Source organism: Amphiura filiformis, chromosome 10 (genome assembly GCF_039555335.1).
Source record: "Amphiura filiformis chromosome 10, Afil_fr2py, whole genome shotgun sequence".
Classification (NCBI taxonomy): Eukaryota; Metazoa; Echinodermata; class Ophiuroidea; order Amphilepidida; family Amphiuridae; genus Amphiura; species Amphiura filiformis.
The window spans coordinates 56,604,047-56,631,568 of record NC_092637.1 but is presented as its reverse complement, the minus strand read 5'-3'; the positions used below and the strand labels follow the sequence as shown (position 1 = coordinate 56,631,568).

At 38.2% G+C, this 27,522-nt stretch overlaps 1 protein-coding gene and 1 long non-coding RNA gene across 2 annotated transcripts in view; both read left to right on the top strand.

Annotated features, from left to right (window-relative positions):
• The window catches only part of LOC140163057 (lactadherin-like), a 73,784-nt gene that overhangs the window by 27,850 nt on the left and 18,412 nt on the right, over positions 1-27,522 (top strand). Inside the window, exon 4 of the mRNA XM_072186425.1 lies at positions 6,963-7,101. Coding sequence (XP_072042526.1) covers positions 6,963-7,101 — 139 coding nt within the window. The remainder of the gene's footprint in view (positions 1-6,962; positions 7,102-27,522) is intronic.
• LOC140163058 (uncharacterized) lies at positions 20,353-22,268 on the top strand. Its single transcript, XR_011860397.1, has 2 exons — positions 20,353-20,492; positions 21,402-22,268. It is a non-coding gene; the product is annotated as an uncharacterized lncRNA (long non-coding RNA).

Sequence of the window (27,522 nt, the reverse complement as noted above, 5' to 3'; positions counted from 1 at the left end):
CTTTTTGGGGCCATTTCAGAGGGAGTATGTAAATTAAATGGAACAGCCAATGGGTATGTAATTTAACTGGAACAGCCTTAACGCTTCACGCTGGTATTTGGCCAATTATGACAGTCTGTCTGTTTAGTCCTACGTGTGTGGGGTGGATGGGTACGTGCGTGGGTGTTAGTAACAATATAATTCTCAGGTGCTATCTGTGTACAAATTGCTGAGGACTTAAAATATAGAAATTGTAAAAAGTCGCCCAATTGGGTGGAAAATGTGTAAAATTGAAAGTCCAAGTCACAAGCTTTAATTTAATGCAGGTTGCACTCTCGTAGCACTTAAAATAAAGAACTTGTAAAAGTCCCCTGCCAGGGGAGTTGTCTCTCCATAGATTGCTGTTGTCAGTCTCTCTTATTCACAGTGAGGCTATGCAATGTGATTAGGGAAAACTATTCCAGAGGGAGTATGTAAATTAAATGGAACAGCCATTTTAGAGGGAGTATGTAAATTAAACGGAACAGCCTATTTTGGGACCATTTCAGAGGGAGTATGTAAATTAAATAGAACAGCCAATGGGTATGTAATTTAACTGGAACAGCCTTAACGCTTCACGCTGGTATTTCCAATTATTATATTAATAATTATAATGCGGATATGTCTGTTTAGTCCTACGTGTGTAGGGTGGGGGTATGTGGGTGTTAATAACAATATAATTCTCAGGTGCTACTGTGTACAAATTCTGAGCCCGGAACCTGCTTTATTTGATGAGAAACGGCCGGCCCTTTGTTTTAACATTTGGGGCCATGGGGCCCATAATATTTGACTTATGAGGCCCATGGACATATGTTGAAGTTTAATTCTATAGTGCTATCAGTAGACTCAAGCTGGGCACTGTAGCTGCTTTATTTACTGAGTAACGGCCGGCCCTATGTTTTAGCGTTTGGGGCCCTGGGGCCCATATAATGTAATATATGGGGCTCACATGTACATATAACAATGTGATTTTCAGGTGCAAATCTGTGTACTAACTCTGAGCCCTAAAGCTGCTTTATTTACAGAGTAACGGCTGGCCCTATGTTTTAGCGTTTGGGGCCCTGGGGCCCATATAATGTAATATATGGGGCTCACATGTACATATAACAATGTGATTTTCAGGTGCAATCTGTGTACTAACTCTGAGCCCTAAAGCTGCTTTATTTACAGAGTAACGGCTGGCCCTATGTTTTAGCGTTTGGGGCCCTGGGGCCCATATAATGTAATATATGGGGCTCACATGTACATATAACAATGTGATTTTCAGGTGCAATCTGTGTACTAACTCTGAGCCCTAAAGCTGCTTTATTTACAGAGTAACGGCCGGCCCTATGTTTTAGCGTTTCGGGCCCTGGGGCCCATATAATGTAATATATGGGGCTCACATGTACATATAACAATGTGATTTTCAGGTGCAATCTGTGTACTAACTCTGAGCCCTAAAGCTGCTTTATTTACAGAGTATTGACCGGCCTTATGTTTTAGCGTTTGGGGCCCAGGGGCCCATATTATGTAACATATGGGGTACATATGTACATATGACAATATAATACTGAAAACCTATCTGTGTACCAAATCTGAGCCCTGTAGCTACTTTATTTGCTGAGAAACGGCCGGCCCTTTGTTTAAACATTTGGGCCCCTGGGGCCTCTAGCCTTGTACATCTGGGGCCAAAATGGGCAAAAAGCACATCTACAATTTAGGGCTTATGCATGTGCAACATATGAGCCCTAGTGCCCTTGTAGCTTTAGAGCTAGGCTTGTCAATCGGTTGCCCCATATTTTTAACATTTGGGGCCCTGGGGCCCATAATATATAACATATGGGGCTCATGTATACTTGTATTTATAGAGTACCCCTGGGGCTATCAGTGTACCAACACACGGCCCTGAGGCTGCTTCATTTGATGAGAAACGACATGGTTTGTTTTTTTACATTTGGGCCCCTGGGGCCCGTGACCTTTGACCTCTGGGGGTCAAGATGGGCAAAAGGCACTTCTACGGGGTAGGGCCCATAAGTGTACCACATATGGGCCCTGGGGCCCTTGTAGTTTTAGCGCTAGCTTTGACAGAATGATGTGTTTGATAGGAGAAGGAGGAGAACTAGAAGGCTATATATTTGTACACAAATACGGCTATACCCGCATGTTATCGGTGTACCCAAACTTACAGTCCTTATTTGCTGCACTCTCGTGCAAATAAAGAACTTGTAAAAAGTCCCCTCCCAGGGAATTGTCTTTCCATAGATTGCCGTTGTCAGTCTCTCTTATTCACAGTGAGGCTATACAATATGATTAGGGGAAAACTATTCCAGAGGGAGTATGTAAATTAAATGGACAGCCATTTCAGAGGGAGTATGTAAATTAAACGGAACAGCCTATTTTGGGACCATTTCAGAGGGAGTATGTAAATTAAAAGGAACAGCCAATGGGTATGTAATTTAACTGGAACATCCTTAAGGCTTCACGCTGGTATTTCCAATTATTATATTAATAGTCCTACGTACGTGGGGAGGGGGGTATTGGGGTGTTAGTAACAATATAATTCTCAGGTGCTACTGTGTACAAATTCTGAGCCCGGCAGCTGCTTTATTTGATGAGAAACGGCCGGCCCTTTGTTTTAACATTTGGGGCCCTGGGGCCCATAATATTTGACTTATGAGGTCCATGGACATATGTTGAAGTTCAATTCTCTAGTGCTATCAGTAGACTCAAGCTGGGCACTGTAGCTGCTTTACTTACTGAGTAACGGCCGGCCCTATGTTTTAGCGTTTGGGGCCCTGGGGCCCATATAATGTAATATATGGGGCTCACATGTACATATAACAATGTGATTTTAAGATGCAATATATGTACTAACTCTGAGCCCTAAAGCTGCTTTATTTACAGAGTAACGGCCGGCCCTATGTTTTAGCGTTTGGGGCCCAGGGGCCCATATTATGTGACATATGGGGTTCATATATACATATGACAATATAATACTGAAGAAATATCTGTGTACCAAATCTGAGCCCTGTAGCTACTTTATTTGCTGAGAAACGGCCGGCCCTTTGTTTTAACCTTTGGGCCCCTGGGGCCTCTAGCCTTGTACATCTGGGGCCAAAATGGGCAAAAGGCACATCTACAATTTAGGGCTTATACATGTGCAACATATGAGCCCTAGTGCCCTTGTAGCTTTAGAGCTAGGCTTGTCAATCTGTTGCCCCATATTTTTAACATTTGGGGCACTGGGGCCCATAATATATAACATATGGGGCTCATGTATACTTGTGTTTATAGAGTACCCTTGGGACTATCAGTGTACCAACTTATGGCCCTGAGGCTGCTTCATCTGATGAGAATCGGCATGGTTTGTGTTTTTACATTTGGGCCCCTGGGGCCCGTGACCTTGACCTCTGGGGCCGAGATGGGCAAAAGGCACATCTACAGGGGTAGGGCCCATAAGTGTACCACATATGGGCCCTGGGGCCCTTGTAGTTTTAGCGCTAGCCTTGACAGAATGATGTGTTTGATAGGAGAAGAAGGAGGAGGAGGAGAAGAAACCACAGGATGGGAAGATACCCTGCATGCGCTGCATGCGGGTATAAGAAACCACAGGATGGGAAGATACCCTGCATGCTATTGCATGCGGGTATAAATACCATCGTGAAGCGTTAAGACTGTTCCAGTTAAGTTACATACCCATTGGCTGTTCCATTTAATTTAGATACTCCTATGGTCCCAAACTAGGCTGTTCCGTTTAATTTACATGTGCCCTCTGAAATAGCTGTTCCATTTAATTTACATACTCCCTCTGGAATAGTTTTTCCATAATCATATTGCATAGCTTCACTGTGAATAAGAGAGACTGACAACAGCAACCTATGGAGAGTAAGAGAGACGACTCCCCTGGGAGGGGGGCCCCGTGGTCGGATGACTTAACTAACATAAATTTATTCTTGCCAGAACAGAACTACACCCACTCACCGAGTCTGAGCCCCGTACATCCTACTACGGCCTCACACTAGCAGTAACTGACAAATAGACATATCTTCAGACAAATCTACAGACAAACCTTCAGACAGATCTACAGAGAATAGCGTATTATTATAATATACACATATATGAGCCCCATATGTAGCATATTATGGGCCCCAGTTTCACTATTTACACATTTTTCGCTCCATTGGGTGACTTTTAAAAATTTCTTTATTATATGTGGTTCGAGAGTGCAACCTACATTAAAAGAAAGCTCTTGAATTGGACTTTCAGTTTTTCCACATTTTTCGCCCAATTGGGCGACGTTTTACAAATTCTTTATTTTAAGTGTTACGAGAGTGCAACTTACTTTAAATTAAAGCTTGTGACTTGGACTTTCATCACTTTTTACACATTTCTCGCCTAATTGGGCGACTTTTTACAATTTCTTTATTTTAAGTCCTCAGCAAATAAAGACTATAAGTTTGTCAACACCGATAACATGCGGGTATAGACGTATTTGTGTACAAATATAAGACCCTCTAGTTCTCCTCCTCCTCCTCCTTTTTCCATCAAACACATCATTCTGTCAAGGCTAGCGCTAAAACTACAAGGGCCCTAGGGCCCATATGTGATACACTTATGGGCCCTACCCCGTAGAAGTGCCTTTTGTCCATTTTGGCCCCAGAGGTCAAATGTCACGGGCCCCAGGGCTCCAAATGTAAAAATACAAAGCATGCCGTTTGTCATCAAATAAAGCAGCCTCAGGTCCCTGAGCTGGTACACTGATAGTCCTAGGAGTACTTTATATTTACAAGTATACAAGAGCCCCATATGTCATATATCATGGGCCCCATGGCTCCAAATGTTAAAATAAGGGACAACAGATTGACAAGGCTAGCTTGAAAACTACAAGGCCACTAGTTCTCATATGTGGCACACGTATGGGCCCTAAGTTGTAGATGTGCCTTCTGGCTATTTTGGCCCCAGATGTTCAAGGCTAGGGGCCCCAGAGGCCCAAATGTTAAAACAAAGGGCCGGCCGTTTCTCAGCAAATAAAGTATCTACATGGTTCAGATTTGGTACACTGATTATTCAGCATTATATTGTTATATGTATATATGTATAGGCCCCATGTGTCACATAATATGAGCCCAGGGCCCCAAACGCTAAAACATAGGGCCTGCCGTTACTCAGTAAACAAAGCTTGAGTCTACTGATACCACTTGATAATTATACTTCAACATATGTACATGAGCCCCATAAGTCAAATATTATGGGCCCCAGGGCCCCAAATGTTAAAACAAAGGGCCGGTCGTTTCTCATCAAATAAAGCAGCTTCAGGGCTCAGAGTTTGTACACAGATTGCACCTGAGAATTTTATTATTATATGTACATATGAGCCCCTTATGTCACATAATATGGGTCCCAGGGCCCAAACGCTAAAACATAGGGCCGGCTTTTACTCAATAAATAAAGCAGCTACAGTGCCCAGCTTGAGTCTACTGATAGCACTTGAGAATTATACTTCAACATTGTTCATGAGCCTCATAAGTCAGTTTCTCATCAAATAAAGCAGCTTCAGGGCTCAAAGTTTGTACACAGATTGCACCTGAGAATTATATTGTTGCTAACATCCACCCCACCCCGTACACGTAGGACTAAACACAGATCCACTGATGATAATTGGAAATACCAATGTGAAGCGTTAAGGCTGTTCCAGTTAAATTACATACTCAGTGGATGTTCCATTTTATTTACATACTCCCTCTGAAATGGCACCAAAATAGCCGTTCCATTTAATTTACATACTCCCTCTGGAATACCTGTTCCCTAGTCAAATTGCATATTGTGAATTTCAATTCCTCAGCAAATAAGTTTGTGTTCACCGATAACATGCGGGTATAGCCGTATTTGTGTACAAATGAATATATGAATACAAAAGCCACCCAAGTCCATACTTCGGCCAAATTGAGTTGAGCATGGGAAAGTGTTGCTATACATAGGCCTGTCATATGTTTGAAAGAACAACTCAAATTCATCCTCTGTGTCTATTGAGCATGTGAAAAATAGCATGTATGAAAGAATCAACCCAAGTCCATGATTTGAGTCTTGTAACACATTGATTGAAATCCAGTATGTATAAAAGTCCATTTGTAACATCTTCATTGCTGGAGAGTGACTTTTGAAAAAAAATGGGTTTAATCAAGGAAAGTGTGTGGTTTATATTACATGGCAGAATGCTTATCAACATTATACATAACTGTGTGCTGTATTTTGTATTATCTTACTAGTGGTAATATCATTCCAACATTATTGTCTTTGTATATGATTCAAAAAACCACCCAAGTCCAGAATTTAAAATGAACCCCTCGAAGTCCCTGAAATGCTAATCGTCATACCTAATACAGTTTAACCCACCCATTTGCACGTACAACTTACCATATTGACCAGGTAAATCTAACTGAAGGAATTAAAATGATACACAGGTTTTTTTCTCAAAATCACTTCCCATGGACTTGTATTCAAATATAAGGGGTTGTGCAATAATTATGAGCCCGGGGGAGGGTAAAATTGGTGGGGGGGCAAAAATATTTTGGCGAGCCGAAAGGGGGGAGGGCAAGCAATTTTTGGCAAGCCGAGAGGGGGTGGGGGCAAGCGATTTTTGGCACGCATTGACGGGGCACCTTTTTAATAAAACGTTCTAAAAAGGCTTAGGAAAACGATACGGAAACGCTTAAATATGCAAATTTTCCTGCTCGCTACGCTCGCAACATACATCTAGACCATTTAAGGTTTGGAATTTGGGATCCCAAAAACTTGGCATGTTCAAGGGGGGGAAAGATTTTTTGGCGGGCCGAGGGGGGGGGGGGGGGAAGCGATTTTTGGCGAGCCGTTCGGAAATTTTACCCCCCCCGGGGGCTCATAAATATTGCACAGCCCCTAAGGCCCTCTAGTTGATATTGAAATTAGTCAATTCCTTATTACAGATATTTGATGGAAATACAGACCAAAATACGGTTGCAACCAATCTGTTTCCTACACCAGTTATAGCGTCTTACATCAGAATAGTACCTACAGCCTGGAATACTAACATCGGCATGCGTTTTGAACTTCTTGGTTGTGGAGGTAAGATATGTTGTTCTAGCCATCCCCCTCCCGGCACCCACGGGTCCAGCCCACCAAAATGTTTTTCAATTTCAGGCCCCCTCCCATGTTGAAAATGGATTAGATATTGCTTTTTGCAACATTGTAGATGTACATGTAGATGGCGCAGTCTATTATAGTCGGACGGTTCTTTAATCCGACGGTTATTTAGTCCGAAGGTTTTTTTTATTACGAAGTTTTTTTATTCCGACGGTTCTTTATTTCTACGGTTCTTTTGTCCGAAATTAAAAAAAAAAGTTCTTTTGTCCGATTATAGGAAAAAGCTATTAATCCGAATTTCAAAACCGTTCTATATAATGAAAATATAGGCTCTATAGTCCGATTAAAAAAAACCCACCTGTTCATGTTCACTAGTCTGAATATAGACATAGGTTCTATAATCCGAATGTAACAGTTTCCCTAGTCCGAGTTCTATAGTCCGAAACAGATACCGTGTTCTTTAGTCCGAATTAGTAAACAGGGTCTATAGTCCGAATTTTATTTTTATCATTTATTTCAGTGTCAAACCATCATTTTTTAAATACAAATCCGGTAATCTTTATTTTAGTGACATTTCTTCATTTTATGTGGTTCATTCCGTCACAATAGTATTCCATATTATATATAAACTGGCCTCAAAAAGAAACTTATAATTTTTCACAAGGTCATATTTTAAAATCCTCTCCATAAAATGAACAAAAATTGCACACAGGATTACTTCAATACTCTACTCTAAACACATGTCAGTAACCAAGCAGTTGTCCAACTGACACAACAGCAAAATGTCATGGGACAGCTTCCTGGACTTCCTCCACTTTCACAGCCCAACATTTGGCACCCAGCACAAAAAATCTGTGAGAATGCACACAAGATCCTTGCACAGATGATTAAACGGTGCTGCTTTCTGCTTTGCAGGGCTTTGCATACACTTTTTTCATGAAACAGGGCTGTGCTGTGAATGTGTTCCAGGAAGCTGTTCCATGTCAGTGCATTTTGCTGTTGTGTCAGTTGGATAACTGCGTGGTTACTGATATGTGTTAAGAGTAGAGTATTGAAGTAAACCTGTGTGTAATTTTGGTAGAATTTGATAGACAGGATTTCAAGATATGACCTTGTGAAAAATTATAAGTTTCTTTTTGAGCTCAGTTTAAATACTCTACATTCGAGTTCAAAATTTCATAGCGCTATTGTACATGCTGCTGCCTTTAAGGGGGTACTACACCCCTGTGGTAAAATTGTGACTATTTTTGCATTTTTCTCAAAAAATAATAATACACTGGTAACAAAAGTTACACATATTATTGGGGCAAGGAATCCAATTACTACACTGAAATTTCAGTGACTCGAGACAAGCGGTACAGTATATATTGTGAGGGCTTTAGGCTTGAAGTAAAACACAGGAGACATTCAGTTGTGTTACTCAGTATATGTGTATGGTTTATTAAGAGCATGTGTTCTTACAGTCAGACTAGTCAAGCCCAGAGTGATCTAAGTTGGTCATTTCTGGTCCTTATATACACTCGGTTGTTTACATTCTTACATTAGGAACAATAGACATAAACATTTGCTTGCCCAGACAATACAAGTAATATTTGTGGTAGGCAAGATTAGCTAAGCAAGCCTTGCCAGGCAAGAGAGGATAACATTGCTTGCCTACACAATACAAGCAAGGCTTGTGGTAGGCAAGATTAGCTAAGCAAGCCTTGCCAGGCAAGAGAGGATAACATTGCTTGCCCAGACAATACAAGCAAGGATTGTGGTAAGGGAGATTAGCTGAGCAAGCCTTGCCAGGCAAGGGAGGAGCAATGACCTAGCTGAGGTGTTGCTGGGTTAACGCCAGCAAGTCTTGCCTGGCTAGTGGTTGCTGAGCTAATTACCTATTGTGGCAAGGATTTGCCTAGCAAGAGATTTGCCTTGCCTTAGCATAGCCTAGCTGAGGTTGCTGGATTAATGCCAGCAAGTCTTGCCTGGCTAGCTGTTGCTGAGTTAAGTACCTGAGAGATTTGCCAGCTATTGTTGTGAGGATTTGCTGAATTACCTATTGTGGCAAGGATTTGCCTAGCAAGAGCTTTGCTTTGCTTTGCCCTTGCACCTCAGCAAATACTCCAACAAACAACTATTATTATGCGACAGATTTGCCTTAGCACAAAGTAAAAGGGGGTTGGGCACACAAGCTTAACACTGCCCCCTCCTTGATTTGGACAATGTCCTCATTGTTTAGAACCGTTAGCGCAAGAAGTAACAATGAGTTCAAATAGACTGGTAATACGTTTTTGCTTATTTCCCAATTAGTAAAGCTTAGTAAGTCCCCAAAACAACCAAAATTTTAGCCAAATTGTTTGTGAAAAAAAAATCAGACATAAAATATTAAAAATGCCTGAGTCAAATTGACTCTAAATTAGGTACATACAAATGGTCATAACATTACACCTTTAAAATACAATACGTCCAAGTGAATTAATCAAGTTTGGTTGAACAATATACTAATACCATCATATCATTAAAGGTACAAACCATTCCCATTTGTAGACAAATTTAGGTCAATAGCTGACATTACAATATACGTTCTATTCTAGCAGAGTGAATCAACTCTGCCATATGAAATGAATTTTGGGTTCTTTTCACAATTTCCCAGTGGCTACTCTAGTCAGATATCAGTCTTATTTTAAAGCAATTAACATGATTAATGTATGGCTACAATACATTTAAATTAAAGTTACAACTTAAGCAACTAATGCTTGTGTGCATAACTACTACACCCTTGTTAAGAAGAATTTGCAGAATAATAAAAAATAAGTTATCCTTCACCACAAAATCCTACTACTAATACATGATCTCTATAATACAATTAATGGAATTTGTAAGAAGCAGGTGAATGTCCTTACAATTACATGTATGACCAATCAACCGGTCAATTGAACGTCATACATTCCAATTATTCAATGGTGGTTATGCATACTGTTTTTTTTTCTAATTTCACAACTATTTTTTAACATAATACCGTCTCATAATACATGCGTCAGGTAGACAATGCCTGGATTCTATTTTTCAACACATGGGTGAATACTTGAGCAGTATGCATGTTATCATTAATGTTAAAGAACATTTGTAAGAGAAACTACAATTAAGTAAGACACAGATCATTTTACTAGATCTGCAAGAATTATGTCTTAGAAAGACATATCCAAACAATTGTTGTTAATCAAGTTATCAAGGATAGCAAAATATAATAAAGCATAGTGGTGGAAGATTAAGAACAATCTCATTGGTTTCTTTAGATAAATACAAGTTTGAATTAAAACCAAACTTTCCTTTGGTTTCCAAGTCCAATCAGGCTAATAAACTTAGGCCCTAATTACAGGAACCTATACCAACCATAGGCATAAGATATCCAAATCATAAAACTGAACAAAGTATATACTTTGCACATTATCACTGTAACCCTCAACATAATAACTTTCACTTTAGCCCATATCAACAAGTGACAATGGTTCACTTGTCATTCATTAGAACATTCAAGTTCATTTACAGAAAGTTCCTAGAGCTTAATATGTTACATGTAGGTCACACATGAAATTGATGCAGCTTAACTTGTTGTAATATACAATAACAACAACAACAAAAACTATAGGGATGTTAATATTTACAGGTCTACATATTATATTTACACAAATGATACTTCCTTCGCATATGAACTGAATTGAACTGTACCAAAATTACTTTCGACAGAACTTCTATGGGAAGCAATATGCAATCCTTCTTTTCAAATTTTCGTATGAAGTTCATATTACTGAGTTGATTACTGTACATGTACTAGTAATTATGTATCAAGAGGTTAACAGACAAAGATATTAGTAATACACTATAATCATGATACAAACTGGATAATATTTATCTGCACGAGGTCACTACACTTCATAAGTTTGTAAAAACAACTTTAGCCAAAATTATAAGACATCTTCATAATATGGTCAGAATTGAATAATTGGTTAACACAATTTTAATCTCATTCAAGGTTAGAACAAGTTCTGAATTGATAAAAAAAAACTAATGCCAAAGTTTGTAATGTTTCCAACAAGAATTGACAATTGAATGTTTGGTGCTAAATAAACAGAATTTGTAAAAAGAGTAACATAACTTCATAAAATCAAGTAATCTGAACCAATGACAATTGACTAAGGTTATTGACCTCCAACTATACACACACAATTAAGTAAGCATGACATGATATGCTTACATGGTCAGCAATGATAACTGACTATTCTAAGAATACATAGGATTGTTAATTTGGGCCATATACAAATATGTGAAAGGAATGCACAATCATGTTAACCTATTCCTTATCTATGTAATACACCATCATTAACTTCAATTTGGTTGCAAGCAAGGTGTCCATACTAATAACATACAAAGTAAAATAAAATGCATGTATACAACTGACTCTTTTACACCAGAAAAATAACAGTCAACATGTATCCCATGCCTGTTTTTGCGTCTTAATACATGTTGAGATTAATTCATGTTTTGGGATGTGATCTGAACTGTATGATTTGTATATAATTTCAATAGTGGTATCTGAAAGTAATTAAATGCATATCACATAATGCATTTGGTCTATTGTTGGGGGGGAGGTCATTTTGTTTTTACATTACAGTTTTAATACAAGTAAGAAAAGAACATGAAAAAAAAATTAGGGAATTTTACTTAACTGGACTGAACAAAACCGTTTTTAGACATCAGAAAATCTCACCTTGGTATGTTAACACATCAATATAATACATTATAATGTCCATCTATAATAGAGCATGAGAAGCATAGTGTTCAAAATATTCAAGCACCACATCGTTCGGTGAAGGTAATAAAGTTGCTTGAAAACATTGGAAACCCATTTCAACGTCTATTCCACAGAAATGTTCAATCATTATTTCCTCAAAATATTGTCTTGTGCAATTGATAGTAAGTCTCTAGTGTACTGCCGAATCTGGAGGCCCTCTTCACTCACCATGGAGGCATGTTTGCGAAGAATGTCCTCAGTCTGGGCCTCACAGACTTGAGTCTGTTTATATTGGATTTTATAACTTAATTCTTCTATCTTGTCCAAGGTGGAATCCAACGCTGTGGCAATTATAATGTTTTGTTCATACTCTGTTGGGGCATTTCTGACTTGGCTTAGAAGTGAAGGTAAGACTGATGCTTGCTGTGGATGACGTTTAACTGCTTCTGGAAGGGGGATTTTGTTGCTGGTTGTGGCTACCGCTGGCAGTGGTTTAAGTGGTTCATAAGTGGATTGAGCACGTGGTACTGGTGGGGGAGGCATCGAATTGCTTAGCAGCTGCATTGATGATGTAGTCGGCCTGGTAGCAGTACTATTCCGTGCTGATACAGTGAAAGTTTGGGGTGTATCATTGTCTGCGGGCACAGTCACTGGATTCGGATATGTCGATCGGGCTGAGCTTGTTGACGCTATCATGTGGGGGGTAATGACACCATTGGTCGCGGACACGGCTGGTGAGAGTTTCAGAGGTGACATCATGTTTGGGATCGTTAAAAGAAGATGTTGTTGTTCGTCACATACTGGTGTGTGACTTTGGGGTGTCACTGGTGTTGATTTCATGCGAGGAGTGGTTGACAAATATTGGTGTGTCAACTCCTGAGGTGGGACTTGATCCGTGGTCACTCCAGTGACTTTGGTTTTTAGTCTATTATAGTGTTCAGATGTTATTTCCCCTTGTAGGAAGGCATCCTCCATCCACATCAATGACGTTTGCTTTAAATCTGAAGCTGAAGGCTGTGGCTTTGACTCTCGCCTTGCTATTTGATATTGCTCAGTATGTGCACCATCATGCATATGGCCTATGAGCATATATCTTGCAGAAAATCCTTTCTTGCAGTATGTACATACATATGGGCATACATGCCACGGCCAATGCAAAAACATATGTCTAAACAAGGAATGTTTGTCTTTGACGACACTGTTACAGTCAGGCCAAGTGCACTGATACATGATGATGGTTTAATAGCTGGATGTTACTGATGTGAGAGTTTGTGAAAAAATGATGACCACCAGTTGTACAGTTCCATTATATACATAAGTCGGAGTTAATACCATGATAATAGATGTTTTTGCCTAGTTTGCTGTTTTAGCACACATAAAGGAATTTCGTTGTTTCCAGCAAATCACTTAACATATCAAAGGTTTTCCAAGTTAGCCTAACCATTCATGCAAGTCAATAATTAAAGGCGCTAACCACACAACATGGATTTGAACATATTTGGCTTTGTCATTGTAGGGAGATCATGATGATACCAGTGGGGATTTGCCTTGCAAGGATTTGCCTAGCAAGAGATTTGCTTTGCCTTGCCTTGCCTTGCCTTGCATTGCTTTGCTTTTTGGCATTTGGCCTAATACTGGTAAGGATTTGCATTTCGTGGAAGGAAATTCCATCTGCCTGAGTGTATGGACATAGAGGCTAATTGTCTCCTCTCCAGAGTTTAATTTACTTGAAATTTTTTTTTTTGCATAGCGAAGAAACATTGTTTAAGTGATGTTCTTACGAATAGCATATATGTTCACATTGTACAATCCAAATCGGGAAGCATTTTGCTCTGCTACACCAGGTATAAAATTGGAATCTGCTCCTTTCAATGTAATACTGACAGAGTCAACCAATTTGACATAAGTTTGGCACGTCCTCATTAAAACAAAAGGTGGATTCTTCACACTGACACAGTATGAAGTATGAACTTGGTCATGAAACTCAGTCATGTAGTTTATCCATACCAGCAATATAATATTCGACTCAATATCAGTGACAGTACAGCAGTCCATTACAGATTTGGACACCTTTAGCTATAGCCTTTTAAGTCATCTGAGAACATATTAAGTGGGGATTATCCTATTTAATCATAACAGCATGCTTTTGCCTTGCATGGTTTACCTTGTTGCTAGATAATAGTAGATATGTGTGCTGACATGCATGGAAGCACACAGATCATAATAAACATTTCACTCTTGGCTGGTTACAATTCAAAACAAGAATGCTTATGCACATGTAGTGCTATCTTGTCATAAAGATGCATAAATTCCATTGGAATGTTTGCAAAGTCACTGCGTTATACATTGCGAATAGGAAAGTGTTCTGTAGAGATTTATGGCACTACAACTTGGAGATAAGACTGTTTTGTCCTTAGTCTCCTACTTTTTATAGTACACCATCTTTCAGAATTAACTGCTTCCATAGCCAAAATAATTTAAGTGTACATGGACTCTTGTGTTTCAACTCAACAGTATCTCTACCAGGATGCGTAGGACCTTCTTTTAACCAATTATCATATAGGTTCAAATCATCATGTTGTAGTTTCACTATTTCTTCTGCCGTGCAATCATCTATCCAAAAAGCAGTAACCAATAGTGTCGTGGCCATTGGAGAGGGCAAACAAATGTCCCTAGCTGTGCTGCTTGATGGCTTCATAAGATGATTTGTATGGTCAGTCAAAATATTATTCTCATTTCTATCTCTTGTTGACATATTACTTGATGTCTGGTTGACTTCGGATATCTCACATACCCTGGGTAGTTTTTCATGAAGCAGATGATTGGCGCCATTGCTGCGTTCAGACTTCCTTGTCTGCCAGCTTGCGAGTACTGTCCAGTATGTGAACTGCAAACAGGTTCGCATCTCTTCATTGATTCTGCTACGTAGAGAAAACACTACCGCAAAAGTCAAAGTCAACAACATGATGAATTGGACTAAAAAGAATGACTATTATTTGTAATCATAGACTACAGCTCATTATGTATTGGCTGGCATATATGTTTCGTTGCATCTCGTTTTGCTGACTCTGTTCATACCAATGTATCTGACTGAGAGTGGCATCTATCCCCGTGTCCGATGCATCTGTGTCCAAAATGAACAGCCCATCGTCGGCTGGATAAGCCATAACCTCTTCTCCAGTTAAATTGGTTTTCTGGGTATCAACTGCTGCTTGGCACTCGTAACTCCACTCAAATGTTTGTCCAGCAAACGATGAAATGGTCCAGCTATGCGTGCAAGCCATTGATAACAATTACGAACAGAGTCCTAGGAAAGCACATACTCCTCTGACATTCTTTGGCGTTGGCCAATCCTACGCTGCATCTACCTTTGGGGGGGGGTCAGGTTTTCTCCATCTGAAGTTACAAGGTATCCGCGAAAGATTCCGATTTCTCGAAATAGTTCACTTTGTTGAGGCAAATGTCCAAAATCCATGGGTCCAAATTATCACGTTAAAAGTGCCGAAAGTTCATGATTGTGCAACGTGTGTGACATAATGATCTTAATTAAAGCATGTGTAAAAGTTTAGGTGGTACATGTAGGTCATAACTATCTGTGATTGAAAATAAAACATGTCCTGATCCTCCTTCAGTCAGATTCATGTGTAGATCCATATTAGAATCTTCACAGCCAAGTTCATAGTCACTCTGATCTTCAGTAGCTTTTAGTGTGGCCATACCAACATCTCCTTGTGTTGCATTTGAGATAGCTGGATCCAAGTCCAGACCAATGCTAGCTCCATTAACGCTAGTCATCAACATCGTTGTCACAATTATGTGGGCAACTGGCAACATCAAGCTAGTCATGTTCGAATAAGGCATGTTAAAGTCCATAACTAATCCCATCGCTTGCCACCAGTGTGAGGGCTTTAGGCTTGAAGTAAAACACAGGAGACATTCAGTTGTGTTACTCAGTATATGTGTATGGTTTATTAAGAGCATGTGTTCTTACAGTCAGACTAGTCAAGCCCAGAGTGATCTAAGTTGGTCATTTCTGGTCCTTATATACACTCGGTTGTTTACATTCTTACATTAGGAACAATAGACATAAACATTTGCTTGCCCAGACAATACAAGTAATATTTGTGGTAGGCAAGATTAGCTAAGCAAGCCTTGCCAGGCAAGAGAGGATAACATTGCTTGCCTACACAATACAAGCAAGGCTTGTGGTAGGCAAGATTAGCTAAGCAAGCCTTGCCAGGCAAGAGAGGATAACATTGCTTGCCCAGACAATACAAGCAAGGATTGTGGTAAGGGAGATTAGCTGAGCAAGCCTTGCCAGGCAAGGGAGGAGCAATGACCTAGCTGAGGTGTTGCTGGGTTAACGCCAGCAAGTCTTGCCTGGCTAGTGGTTGCTGAGCTAATTACCTATTGTGGCAAGGATTTGCCTAGCAAGAGATTTGCCTTGCCTTAGCATAGCCTAGCTGAGGTTGCTGGATTAATGCCAGCAAGTCTTGCCTGGCTAGCTGTTGCTGAGTTAAGTACCTGAGAGATTTGCCAGCTATTGTTGTGAGGATTTGCTGAATTACCTATTGTGGCAAGGATTTGCCTAGCAAGAGCTTTGCTTTGCTTTGCCCTTGCACCTCAGCAAATACTCCAACAAACAACTATTATTATGCGACAGATTTGCCTTAGCACAAAGTAAAAGGGGGTTGGGCACACAAGCTTAACAATATGATAGGAAACGAGGTACATCATAGCGGTACCTTATTTCTTATCATAAATAACAAACCGCTTGTCTTGGGTCACTGAAATTCCAGTGTAGTAATTGGATTCCTTGCCCCTATAATATACATAACTTTTGTTACCACTGTGTTATTGGTTTTGAGAAAAATGCAAAAATAGACACAAATTTATCGAGGGTGTAGTACCCCCTTAATAGTCATTTCAGGTTGTAATTTGGATATTTCTGGAAATCAGTAAATGCTCTGAGCAATGCTCAGTGAGCATATTTTAAACAAATTAATCGAGTAGCGCAAAATACACTTATGCCTTTTGTTAAAAGCAAATCGGACATACGGTTTTGATAATATATCAATTTATATACTTTGTATCTTAATGTTTTCATAATTAATAAATGAAATTAAAGGCGCAATGAGTGATTTAACAAAAAGTGCTCCCTCAAAGTTGGTCAAAGTCCAGTTTTTAACATGTAGGGCCTACGCAATGTTTGTCCATACACTAATCAGCATCTAAAACAGTTTAACTTAAATCAGAGTCTCTCATGTAAAATTAAACGATTTTGTAATTAATATCTGGATCCAGATATTAATTCCCTCACAGTTCTATAAGAGAAAAGGCTTAATGCAGCGCTCATATGTCTCTTATTTTAAATTTTATAGAATTTGTCCGCTGAATTACTGTTTGGTAGGGTCTATGAGTACTCAATGTATCAAAATATAGCGACATTTTCTGATTTGATTTTCCCAAGAAATCTTTCAGAGCCCCTTTAATGAGCTAAACTGACTGAAAAGGCTCATTAATGTGTAATTTTTATCAATATTTTGCTAAAAATCCATGCATAAATGTTAAGGGGTGGGGTATGAACGTTTGGACAGTATTTATTGTGGGACATTAGAGCACGTCAGACATATCGAATTGCATTCTGAATACGAAGAATGTCCTTCTGATATCAAATAATTTTTGAAATTCGCAATGTAATGCACATTTTATGGCAAATGATTAAAATTTATATTTTTGATATTTAACAGTACTGAAGTAAACTTTATAAATCTGATGATTTATACTTAAAGTGTATGTAGGTGGGATGAAAAGCCGACGATCAATTTAAAATTTTGACCTTTCTTATTGAAGATATGGATTTTTTCCCCAAAACACCAAAAAAAATTAGGTCTTTTTGGGAAAAAATCCATATCTTCAATATGGAAGGTCAAAATTTTCAATTGATCGTCGGCTTTTCCTCCCAGCTCCATACACTTTAAGAATATATCATTAGATTTATAAAATTTACTTAGAGGACTGTTATATATCAAAAATGTAAAAAATATCAAATTTTAATAATTTGTCATAAAATTTGCATTATATCGTGAATTTCAAAAAATGAAAATTATTTGATATCAGAAAGACATTCTTCGTATTCAAAACGCAATTCGATATGTCTGATGTGCTCTCATGGCCCACCAAAAATATTATTATTATCTTATAAATAAAGTAATTTCTCACATCCCTGAGATATCATTGGTAAAACTGAGAACAATTTTTGCATCCATATATATACAAAACAATAAAATTGTGAAATTAAGTTCAGCTTGGCTTCTAGCTGTTCTGACCACTATTGCCAGCATTTCTGTTAACAAATTCTACATACTTCTCATAGTTATATGTAATTGTATGCCTTGATGGAAGTCGTGAGTTTGGAAAATGAGCTATAAACAATCTTATAGTTTCTGCTTGACTCCATGTGCTACCGAATGCCACAACCATAAAATACGCTCTTCCAAGTGTAAACGTGAATTGGGGTTGAAGTTGTCGAGCTGCAGCCACGATTTCTAGAAAATGAGGTTGTTATGTCAGTGCTTAGTTGTGACTTTCAAAAACTCAAGGATATATTCTATTATGTAAACATTTCTACCACTTCAAATACCCCCATTGTTTAAAACTACCTATCATAAGAGCACCGCCCAACTGGTCCATGGTTCAACTCTATCCAGTCACTTTTGTAACACTTATAGACAAAAGTGGCCCAAGCGGTTTTAAGACTAGGTTACATAATTGCCCATATCTTCACTTGTATACCATCGATTTTATTGGAACAAAGCCTATCTGGTGGCTAAAGAAATTATCTTGATAGACATATAAATATCAAACCAAAAAATTAGCGACATTATTGTGTCATTCTATTTTCAAAATTGTACAAATTTTATTGTTACACCCTGTATTAACAAAGTTAAAAACCCGATTGTTCTTAATTTTACTTTTATTTTGTATATTTTCCCCTTGAAACTGAATCAAAGCGTTTGTTGTATGTTGCAAAGTATTATATTATCTGTCCGCTCTCTAATATATGCAATTAATGAGCTAATTTGCATAAATCCCGTTTATCATAAACTGGCCTATAGTATTAGTGAACATCTATATAGCTAGAGGGCGCAGTACAGGTTAATTTTATAAAAAATTCGGACTATAGAACCATTTTACTGATCCGGACTAAAGAACACGGTATCCGTTTCGGACTATAGAACCGTTTGCAATTTCGGGAACCTTCTTTTTGAATTCGGATTATAGAACCTATTTCTATATATATTCTAGATAACCGTTTTAAAAGTTCTAACCAGAGAACCTCTTTTTTATATTCGGATTGGGGAACTTATTTCAAATTCGGACTAAAGAACCTTTAAAATAAAGAACCGGTGGAATAAAGAACCTCTTTTTTCATTTTTGTCGGACTAGAGAACCCCTTTTTGAATTCGGACTAAATAACCTTCGGATTATAGAGCAGTCCCCGTCAAAAGCATTACCGTAATAGGGAAAATTCTAAGTCGGAAATACATGTTTCCTAAATTGAATTTTTATATGGCTATTTCGTATGATATTTTAAAGTTGAGGTGAATAATATATATATATATAGATTAACGAGTTAACTAATTGATTTCTCTGTGTGTGAGTAAGCTTGTATACGACATTGAGGTCAATGGTCATCGACTTTTATACTGCCTCCACGGGAGTAGTGAGTGCAGCTATAGCCTACGCGCTGTAGTCCATACAGGACCAACGCAATATAATATCAGAATTTTGGTCAGATTTTGAGTTCAAGACGCACGCTTCTTTCTCAAGACGCTAGCTAACGACTATCATATCTGTTCAACACGTATATTCAAGTGCAAGGAACCACATCTGGTTTCTTTAGACGAAATCATTTACGGGAGATATTCATCATTTTCTACCCCGGTATCCAAAGATTTTCGTCTGAATATCAAATCGTGCATAGCCCATTCACGTGTATCGATCCCGGGTATTTATTTTAGTATCTCTGCTGTACCAAGTAATTATTAGCCAGGCGATGTCGGTGTGCGGCATACCAATATTTGTTTCTTGTGTTTAAGGGTCTAATATTGACAGATTGGCCAATCTCAATCACTTTGGCTCTCGATTTATTGTACAATTTTCCAATGGCGTCCACAATTAGTTTTGCATGGTATCCCATATGCTACGAGGATGTACAGCGCAGCATCTTGTCTCTGTGAAGGCTTTTCTTATATCATCAATGGATATTGATTTATTGCCTGAAAGCCATAATTATTGTAACATTTCCATGAACGGAGATCAGTGTTACTTTTCCATGAAATGTTAGCTTTTACTGTCAATTATATACATATCCCTTTTTAATTTTGAGCCAAACAACGGAAGTAAAGCAAAGTAGGAAATAATTGTTTTTAACTTGGTTGTTTTTTGTAGGTGTTCAATGGTAGCACCGACCAAAACAGAGCAGTTGTTGTTTTGTTTCCTTTCCCGGTCCGTGCGTCATTCTTAAGGATTCGTCCTACAGCTTGGAATGGTCACATCAGTATGCGGTTTGAAGTCCTAGCATGTTCATGTTAAGGTAATAAAACAAAAGAAAACCCTATCTCCAATAGCTGCCAGATGTCATATATTGGGATTGTGCACAGTATATAATCCAAAAATTGTTTAAATGTCTATAGGGCAGCAATTGCATATAGGACCTTCTTGTACTAACTTCGTGATCTCAATTAGTGCAAGTAGGATCCATCTATATGCAATAGCTGCCAGGTGTCATATTTGAGATTGTGCATAATATAGAAGGCCGAATTGTCAAATATCTATAGGCAGCTATTGCAGATAGGCCCTTCTGGCACTAACCCATTAAAATATATATAAATTTAGGTCATTTGATGATGGATAATCATGTGATCTCTTTTGGTGACAGATTGTCAAAGGTCATGTCAAGGTCGTCAGAGTAAAGATTGTTGGACTGTAACCAAACTTGGTGGATGAGATCAACATCGAGTGCCAATAATGGCTAAGGTCATGCCAAGGTCATTTGAGGATAGATTATTGGATTGCCATCAAACTTGGTAGATGGGATCACCATCGAATTCTGCAAATGGTCAAGGTCGTGTCAAGGTCATCAGAGTATACCTTGTTGGATTGTTATCAAACTTGATGGATGTGATCACTATGGAGTGCCGAAAATAATCAAGGTCATATCAAGGTCATCCGAGTATAGTTAGATTGCCATGAAACTACGTGGATGTGATCACCATCGGGTGCTGGATATGGTCAAGAGCATGTCAAGGTTATCCGAGTATAAATTGTTTTATTGCCACCAAACTTGGTGGATGTGATCACTATCGAGTGCTGCAAATGGTCAAGGTCATGTTAAGGTCATTGTGGTTCAGGGTGGATATCACAGGCATAGATATTCGTGTTTGCTCAAACACAACAATGCCATCTAGTAGTTAAGTTGGTTTTGTTCTCTTTTCTATTGCAGGTCTCGGTCATATTAAAACAGGGAAAATATGTTCCAACTGACCAGCGGGGAACCAAGGTCTCGTGCAGTCTTCATACGGGACTACACCAGGCACAAAAAGAAACTCGTCAGTTATAGTCATCCTTGCTGTTCAACAACCTGATAATTTTGGATTATTCTGAAGTATACATTTTGTTAATTGGACTTTGCTTACTCATTTGACATCCTGTTCGTGAAATTCAAACAAGAATTGACCAAGAAATGTGCTTCAAAAATGTCAAACCCCTCATAATCAAAAGTGCAATGTCAACGATTTTCAATGGGAACGCATCGTTGTTGCACGAGAGCACCACGGGACAATCAATAAAGCACACAATGTAACAGGCACAGTCGAATGTTTAATTGCAACTTTTAAATTTGGGGTTTAAGGGTTTGGAGGCACATATCTTGGTCAATACTTGCTCGATTTTCACGAACAGGGTGTGAAATGAGAAAGCAAAGCCCAATTGATAAATATTTCAGAATAATCCAAAATTATCAGGTTGTTGAACAGCAAGGATGACTCTAACTGACGAGTTTCTTTATGTACCTGGTGTATATATATGACGTCAAAACTTTACAGTCAGCAAACCTTAAAATGGTGTATAAGGGGGAAACGAATGTTAAGACACATAATGAACTCTGTATTATCGTCTAAATCGATTCAAGAATAATTTAATTCGAATAATTAAAGACATGCAAAATCGATGCTATTGGAACATCTCATAATCTTAGATCACAACCTTCTTTTGCTCTTGAAGCTTCACTGGCTCCCTGTCTACGAATGTATTAATTTTTATGGTTACTTTTTATGTATCAATGAAATAAAACTCTTAAATAGCTATTGCACTCGGTTTTAGTGTTATTTTTTTCTGTAAAAGATAATATCAAGGATAACTACATTAGTTTAAATATTCCAGTTGAAATCCATACACCCCTTATGGAAGACATGACATGGTCTTAACCATGTTAACCCTAATCGAACCAAGTCTCACTATTAGGGAACAAACCAAAAGATCGATGACGTCCTATAAACGAAACTAGTTTCGTTTAGGGGAGGGGGTAAAATACTCGATTACGTTTGTACAAAAACATCGGTCTGAAGAATGTGTCCTTATTGTTATGATGTCAAAATTTTCAACATTTCATTATTACGTTTCTGGCAGGGAGGGAGAGGGTCGGCTGAGAAACGAACCTAGTTACCGATCTTTTCGTTTGTTCCCTAAAGCTCACTAATAAAACCACTGTGCGAGCATACATTCCACGTGGTGCGATGATGTAATCAGCCTAAAGGTCCGTTCATACTACGCCGCAATTGATGTGCGATGCGGTGCGTTGCCGATATATCGATTATTTTTTGCCGCAACTCAACGCAACTCATCGCATTTCCAAGTTAAAATGTATTTAACTTTATTGCGATACCTCAATGCAGTATTCTGCTGTACGATGCAGTGTGGCATCGCATCGCATCGCATCGCATCGCATCGCAATTGCGCGTAGTATGAACGGACCTTAAGTCATACATACCCATGGCATCGCTGCCCGGGGCAGCGTAACCTCCGTGGTTACAGGTCGGTGGTCCACAGCGATATTTCACCTATTGACCACGTACCAAATTATTATTTCTGTACTGGACTCGAACCCAAGACTGCATTGTACCTTTTGTCATGGTTGTTCCAAGCACGGCCAAAGCATGTTCAAGAGACAATACCAGGCATTTATCATGAGGGCTACCATGCTGGTATCATGAAAACTCGGATCAACTCTTTTGTTCATATTGCTAACAGAGTATTCTTGTGATGAGTTAATAAAAAATCGCTCTAGGAACTTTAGAGTTTAACTGATACCATGAGGTATAGTTACATTCCATGATATTATTCGGTACTTAACTGCAAACTGAAACTCGCTTTTATAAACCTCTACCTGTTTAAGTATGTCTGTGTGCTGTAATACATCCGATCGCATGCCGAGGCTTTGAATATGCAGTAAAAGGCAGGTCCGATAAAATCCGAAGATTGACCAAATTGATGGTTGAAGGCGGAAAAATCCGCCAAAAGGCGGAAGATGCCATATGCATGTATCTGTGCATTGTACTTGCATACACCCTAGAAAACTTCTAACATTTTCAACAAAACTCGAAAAATATTGTAAAATTGGAATACAAAATGTCATCATCATATTGGCCTTTGATGAAAATTTGATCAAAATAGCCCTTCGGAAATTGCTTGAATCTATTCAAATATCAACCCATTTATTTTTTTACAATACAGTATGTATTCTTGGGAATATGAGAGTTGTGAAATGATCTTCTACATGCCGGGTTTTGTTTTGAAATTTGTTATATGGATAGTTTTTCATTGTTCAGTTACTCGGGATGTTTCGGAAATGCCTCAAAATATCGCTGTAAAACATTCCCGTATATCAAGAGATGGCGCTATTTTTTGGGTAGGGAAATATCGCTGTGTGGTCTTCTGCGTGGCATGCGAGGGGTCCGAGGTTCGAATCCCAGGGGTACCAAGTGGCTTCATTGTTCATCTTCTCTCCTTTTTCGTTTCTTATTTCCCCTCCGATAGCAAAAATAACCACGGGTTGGCTTAGAATTAATTAACATGTTTTTCCTAGATTTAGGCCTCCTTAACCCTAACCGAACCAAGTCTCACTAAACATGCTAAAGCTCACCATTAAAACCACTCTGCGTGCATGCATTCCACCCGGGGGGGCAATCAAATATAATGATGTAAGCATGCGTGACCAAAAAACGCGTGAAAAGGGTGTTTTTTTTCTCGGTTGGGCACGTTACGCGCGTGACGCGTTAAGGGGGCAAAAAAACGGTGATTTTCATGAAAAGGGGTTGTTTTAAAATCGTTTGTAACGCATTTAGGGTACCATTTTAATCCGCTTTTTAAATCTGCTGAAACTCCGATTCCGAAAAAAGTTTATTCCAGTGTCGTATAAATGTTTAAAGCACTATGTTATGCAAATATATTTCATGACGTGTTACATGTGATTTAACCATGGCCTCGTACTTCTATGTAAAATACCGTTTAGATTAAAAAACGTGCATATTAATTAATGATGTCATATAAATGTTGCTTGAATTATGATCATGATGATGGGTATATAGTTCAGTGGACAAATGGGGAGACGAAAATCCGGAACGACAATATCATGTATTTCAAAAAGATTTGTACGACCTTTATAGATTCCGCACATTATTTACTACTCCTGCTGGTAGATTTGCGAGTTTCCCCTTCTCTGGATTACTTTAGGAAAGTATATGGTCGAATCCAACCAAAAGTGTCCACGGGCCAAAAATAAAAGTCCGAAATAAAAATGTCTCCACAATGTTTTCCTTTTGCCCATTGATTGATGACATATTGGCCTTATAGGAACCAAAAGTGCCATTACTAATCTTGAAAAATAAATCCAGGACGTGTGATAGTAAATGTGATATCAAAACCCAATGTTACATACGAATACCACTAGGATGCTTTCACTATCGCAATACTAATCAACCTAAAACAAATGGAATATTCCCATTAACGCTTTTTTTCGTGTAATGTAGACCACAGGGTGTCAGGAAAATGCTAGCTCAACCAGAAAATATTTGTTTTATTTTTATGACGCGATCAATATGATCTTAGTCAATTTATGCTAGTTTATTTTTGAAAATGAAGTTTAGGTCAGTTTATGTATTTTATTTATCAAATGAGTATGAATCAATTTACACATTGTATAAGAACGAGTAGGATATATGTTTTCAAGAATATTAGGAATTATAAGCATACACCTAACGCTTTATACAATGAAAAGGTGAACAAACCCGGGTATTCGTAGGTAACATGAGCGATTTAACAATATCTATATTGAGTTTAGAGGTTTAAAGTTTGCTATTATGGTAATGAATTAATAAAATGGTAGTTTTAGATCTCTTTCAGATGGTACGTCCAAATGAATAAATGCTATTACCTTAGATCAAAAATTTTTTGATGCTTTTAGCAAGATTTTGACCACTTCATTTTGATATACAAGTAGTTAATCAGCAATTTTACATAATAAATAATTGTTGAATGAATCCGTATATGGGTAATAATAGTGTCCTGGGGTACCGCTTAAAGTTTTTGACAATTAATTTCCATTGGTAGCGACACTTCATTACACATGTCATGTATTATGCTGTATTCGTAAGTAACATTTCAGTATTTGTAGGTAAGAATTAGACTTTTGGTGGATATCCCAATCAAAACTTCATTTTATAAAGCACTTTGAATGTATAATTTTCTTTATATGCGTTTATTGATACTTTAGACCCTATCATGTATTAATAATGTCGGTTCACAGCAGTTGAAAGAGTATTGAAGTAAGAAACAAAGGCACTAAAGTGACTTTAATTTGCTTAATTGCACACAACTCGCTTAAAACCGTTATTGCAGACTTGTGAAGTCCATCTTGGAGTCAGTTACGTCTTGTGGCCTTTCGTTTGAGGGCAACTACAATTAGCTTTATACCAGGGTCCATCATTATGTTGTCTAGATCATGAGACCATGAGAACAGTCGTTTTTCCATGGTATTCGTAGGTAACCTTAGCGAAAACGTCAAAAGTTACCTTCGAATAAATCAATTTGGACACAAATTACTCAGACACCAGAAGGTCGGTAAACATTTAAAATGAAGCACACATGACAGTTGACAAATCCAAGTATTTATCCCCTTCTAATCTTCTTTGAATCTGATTTTTCTTTCAAATGAGCAGACCGTCGTCTATTTCAGTACATATTTTTCAACAATTAAGCCGTATTCAGTTTTGCATGGTGGGCATGTATGTGAATTCGCAACTTTCATTGACATATGATTTGATAGCAAACATACAGGCCTTCGTTATGTACCAATATGGGCATTGGCATGAATGGCGGTGTTTCACAATACTGTCATGATGTCAAATTGTATTCGTAGGTAACATTCGGTTACCGAAATTTACCTACGAATACTTGCTTTTATTGTTGACATCTCAGAAATATTTAAACGCAGGCTATTGAAACTTGGTAGAAATAAAGAGTGTATTACCCTGCACCTATTGCTTAACTATTGTTTACTATTCTCTCACTTTGTGGAAATGACACAGCTTTTAACATGTATTCGGAGGTAATGCATATTTTTTACCAAACCTACCTTTGTGCAATTTAGAATTTCTGGCAGCTAAACACAATAATAAAAGATGCCCGAATGCAATGCATTTCAGTATTGGACATATCAAAGCTTGTATCAATTGCGCATTTATTAGTGATTTCCATTTTTAAAGATATATCTAGTGCTATGAAAAATTGTATTCGTAGGTAATGTAAAAAAATACCACTCAAAAAATGATCACAAAAAAATCATAATTATGTACAAATATGTGAAAAATTGAACAGGCAATCTTTGAATACACGCCTTTCAGGAAATCAATTTAGATTCAATCCAATGACTTCTTTTCATAACTGATTTAGACGTTTTTAAAAGTACTTTAAGAAATATTTTGAAAAAATGGGTAAAAATAGCATGTTTTGGGGTCTCTGTGTCTAAGTTTTTCACAGAGGGGGTCTTATTATATATGGCGCGAAGCGTATGATCAAGGCGAATAAACACAATACGAAAATGAATGCCAATTGATTAATACTTTTAAGTTATGGCCCTGAACATGCCGTGTACACTTTTCGTTGGATTCGACCATATATGCAGTAGAAAGCATGACAAGGGCACACGATATCGGGACACGATAATCAACTTTAGGTGCCGAATTCGGAACCAAATTCGATGTGAATACTGCTTAACGTTGCCTCTGGATAAATTACGCTGAATATTGGTATTTTATATTCTCACAAAACTACTTTACGAGAATCCAATCAGATTCATGTAACAAGCTACGAATCTGAATTATTTATATTTTAAAGTGGTACGGTATGGTACGACTATACCGGAGGGGAGGGGGGTATATCCGGGAGGTGGACTTTTTAGTCTTTTAGTGTTCAATGACAAGTTAGTAACTTTATATAGGCCTACAAAAATTTGTTCAATTTGTCAAAATCCATCAAAACTTGTAAAGTGGGTCAAATTTAGACAAAAA